This window comes from Cryptotermes secundus, unplaced genomic scaffold (assembly GCF_002891405.2).
Source record: "Cryptotermes secundus unplaced genomic scaffold, Csec_1.0 scaffold1297, whole genome shotgun sequence".
Taxonomy (NCBI): Eukaryota; Metazoa; Arthropoda; class Insecta; order Blattodea; family Kalotermitidae; genus Cryptotermes; species Cryptotermes secundus.
This window is the reverse complement of record NW_019732392.1, coordinates 28385-32337: the sequence shown is the minus strand read 5'-3', so window position 1 is coordinate 32337 and position 3953 is coordinate 28385. Positions and strand designations below refer to the sequence as shown.

The 3953-nt window shown below is 40.2% G+C and overlaps 1 protein-coding gene across 2 annotated transcripts in view; it reads left to right on the top strand.

Moving 5' to 3' along the window:
- The window catches only part of LOC111867710 (protein unc-79 homolog), a 52130-nt gene that overhangs the window by 20791 nt on the left and 27386 nt on the right, over positions 1-3953 (top strand). For both annotated transcript variants that reach the window (XM_033752785.1, XM_023857780.2), the window contains exon 10: positions 2685-2823. In XM_033752785.1, coding sequence (XP_033608676.1) covers positions 2685-2823 — 139 coding nt within the window. The remainder of the gene's footprint in view (positions 1-2684; positions 2824-3953) is intronic.

Below are 3953 nucleotides of genomic sequence, written 5' to 3'. Positions count from 1 at the left end.
GGCACCGTTGGGTTATACGAATGCTTCAAGGCCTTCCTTCTACTAAACCAACTGCCTCCATTACCGAGATACAGGGCGCTCATATTATAAGGTAAGGTTATAAAAACCATCTTTTAAGATCATTTTAGTGAAAGTTTCATGCTTCAAGGCGTACCATTCACTGCTCAAATACTAAAAAACCTGCTTCCATTGAAGATATAAAGGGCGCTCATATTATAAGGTAAGGTTATAAAACCACCTTTTAAGATCATTTTAGTGAAAGTTTCATGTTCCTATCTCATAGAATTTAAGAACAATGATGAATAAATCATTTTCGAGCAAAATTTAAATGGCCGGCTGAATATATTACCGCAGGAGACGCAGCCGCGGAATTTAAATTACCGCGTCAAAGGGTTAAGAGCTGATTAAATTTTTATATTATGGCATGTAGGCATGTTGCTGGGCAAGAACTGTTCGATAAGCAAAAATACAACAGCTATTACTAAGCAACGGGTTCACAAACAGGCATGTTTTGCATGGCAACAGTTGGAAACAGCAACAGAGGAACGGTGTTTTCTTTGTGGTCCATGCCGAGATGTTATTAACAGGACAGTTGGAGGAGTGAATTAGTTGAGAGAGAGTTGCCAGCCAGTAAGAACGTGAGCATGGAAGCAGAGGACAGTGTTGAGATCCGTCACCAGGCAATGACTGGTGAAAAGACAGCAGACAGAACACTTAGTATGTGCCATAATGAACTGCAGAGTGTGTGAATTAGTGGTAGTGCTACAGTTACTTGTAGTTATGATCTGTAAGTGTACAATAAATCCAATTACCAACTCAAACTGTGTCTGTAGCCACTCTATCACATGACAATATGTAAGCTATTAGATGACTCAAGAAGATTGATGTTTCCTTTTAAGAAACAGGAAAGGCTGGCAACCTGTATATATTTCTGAGTTATTTGTCAAGTTAAGGCAGAACTTATGTAGTGTGTTCAAAAAGTATCGAACCTTTGGTCGTCAGAAATACATTTATTGATTTGGAGGTACAAAACCCTAATCCCCTTCAAAGTAGTCTCCTTGGTAATGCACACACTTTTTCCAGCGCTTCCACCATTGTTGGAAACACTTCTGGAACACGTCTTTTGGAATGGTGATCAGCCAGGCCGTCGCATTCCGCACGATGTCTTCTCTTGACTCAAACTGGGTTCCTTTCAGCGGCATTTTCAGCTTGGGAAATGGCCAAAAGTCACACGGAGCCATTAGGGGGAGTAGGGAGCCTGACGAAGCGCAGGGATATTGTGTTTGGCGACGAAAGTCTGAATTAGATGCACAGTTTCGGTATGAATTTCGTGGACACTCTCCTCATGCCCAAATTCTCGGTCAAAACTGAATGTACTGATCCAATGCTTACCCCTATCTCATTCGCAAGTTCTCAGACTGTTATACAAAGGTCCTCCATGACCAAAGTCCGCACTTGCTCAATGACATTCTCATTTTGGCTTGTTGAGGGTCTGCCTGAACGCGGTTCGCTGTCCACTGATGTGCGGCCATCTTTGAAGCGGTTGTACCACTCCTTTATCCGTGAGTTGCTCATAGCATCGTCCCCGAAAGCCTGTTGAATCTTGCGAATGGTTTCCGCTTGGGTATCGCCAAGCTTCTGGCAAAATTTGATGCAATATTGCTGCTCATGTTCCGTCATTTTACACCTTACTGGAATCCGACGACCGCTCACTGCATGTCCTCACTCATAGGCCGACTGCCAGCGACTGACGCTTTCTGCAGGCGGGAGAAAATTCATGACTGCATGAATGTCCCCTCCACATCTCCACCGAAGGGAGCCTCCCATGCTTCATTGGTTTACGTGGGAAAAAAGAAGGCTCGATACTTTTTGAACACACCATGTATGTATGACATGGTTAAGTAATGATATTATTATGATTACTGTAGCATTGATTATATTTCATGAGTATTATTATGAGGAAAACCGCCTCTGTGGTCTAGTGGTCAGAGTTCCTGGCTACAGATTCAGAGATCCAGGTTTGATTCCCAGTGCTATCAGTTTTCTGAGAAGTATTGGGTCTGGAACGGAGTCCTCTCAGCCTCGTGAGGATAATTGAGTAGCTGTTTCAAGGAAATAGTGGCTGTGGACTAGAGAACCGAAATTAATGGCCGTCGGGATTCATTGCACTGACCATGTGACACCCTCTATCCGCTAAAGTTGGCACTAACTTTGCCGACAAGTGGCTGTCGCTCAGTCGGTATAGTTTGCTTGCGGACTAAAACCATGAAGTTTTTCTTTTATTGTTATGAGGAAGAGTAATTCATTTTGAGGGCCAGGTAAGACCCTATATGAAGTTTAATTTGTTCAAGCTTGATATGGTATACCTACATTAAATTTTACAGAGCTCGTTTATTTGTGAATTAGATTAATTTAATATAAGGACCTCTTGGTTTAATTGAACATTTAAGTGTATTGTTTTACATCTTTCCCAGCATGCCTAATTTCCAGAGGAACCAAGTGTCCGAAAATAGTACATGTGTAATCTGCATGATACATTTCAAAGGGTGTTTGAAAGCCTCCATCCCTTCAACATGATGGATCTCAAGTTGAGCATATCTTATATTTCAGACCATTTTTTTTTAATGGATCCTATTGTACTTTGATTTCTTATGATGTATATTTTTGTTGTCTTCCTGACACAGATCAAGAGAGTACATTGGAGCGCCTGAAAACAGAATTTGTGTGTGGATGGTTGTCAGATGTGTGCAGTTCCCACTTCAAGGTGTTTGTATCCTGTCTTTTGCCTCATCCACCCGACTATGCTCGAGTTGGTGGGCACTGGTAAGTTAACACCATCACCATGATAAAGGAGTTCAGTTGTTCTACTACTTGAACAGGGTCAACAGTTTTTCTGTCTGAAAGCTCTTTGAAGAAATAGTTTCTCCTTGTATCATAGTATGGTGTATGTAGCTGCATTTTATGATTTCAGTGATATATTTTCTGTTTATTCTCTTTGTGCTACCAGTGCAGTCTTTAGTAGACCCAATGAACAGGATCTTGAGAAAGTCCATATGCATGTCTCTCATTTCTTATGATGGCTCTGAGAAACTTCTATATAGCTGGATTTACAAAGCCTCTGTAATTATGGGGAAAATATGCGTTGTTGGAGGGAGAATAATTTTGGAAATAGAGCTGCAAATGTTGTCGAATAGAATTAAGTCCTGGATTTTATTCCACATTCCTCGTATATATACATATATGCATACACATATGTAAGGGGAGAGTCATTGACTATGTCATAAATGAATATAAAATGTAAAATGTGATATTCAAACCTGAAAGAAACATTTATTTCTCAAGATGTCCTCCACTAATACTGATACGCTTGACCCATCGCTTTACCAGTGCATCATCTGTGACTTTTGAATGTCCTTGAGAGAATTTTTCGACCCAGTTGTGAACCACTGTACATGACAAACACTTCTCATCATAATAAGGTAGCATTTCTTTATGAATATCCTTGGCATTGAGTCCATTTGCCCACAGAAAATGCATGTCAGAATTCTGCTCTTCAGTAGTATATATTCTAAGGATAATAGCATAAACAATTTTAATACTGCATAATTTTATGTATAATGGATCACATACACATACACGGGAAATTATATAAGGAAAATTACTAAATTATTTAGGAACACAAACATAAAGATAGCCTATAAAACCAATCACACACTAGGCAAACTAGTACACGAAAGGAAAAACATCGATCCATATGAGCAAAGCGGAATCTACAAACTGACCTGCCAAAGTTGTCAAAAGGTATACATTGGCCAAACGGGCAGAAAACTGTCAACCCGATACACTGAGCACATTCGCAACATAAGATTAAATAAGGACGAATCGGCCTTCGCCCAACATATATTAAACACAAGACACCAATATGGGCCGATAACCACAATCATGGAAATCCT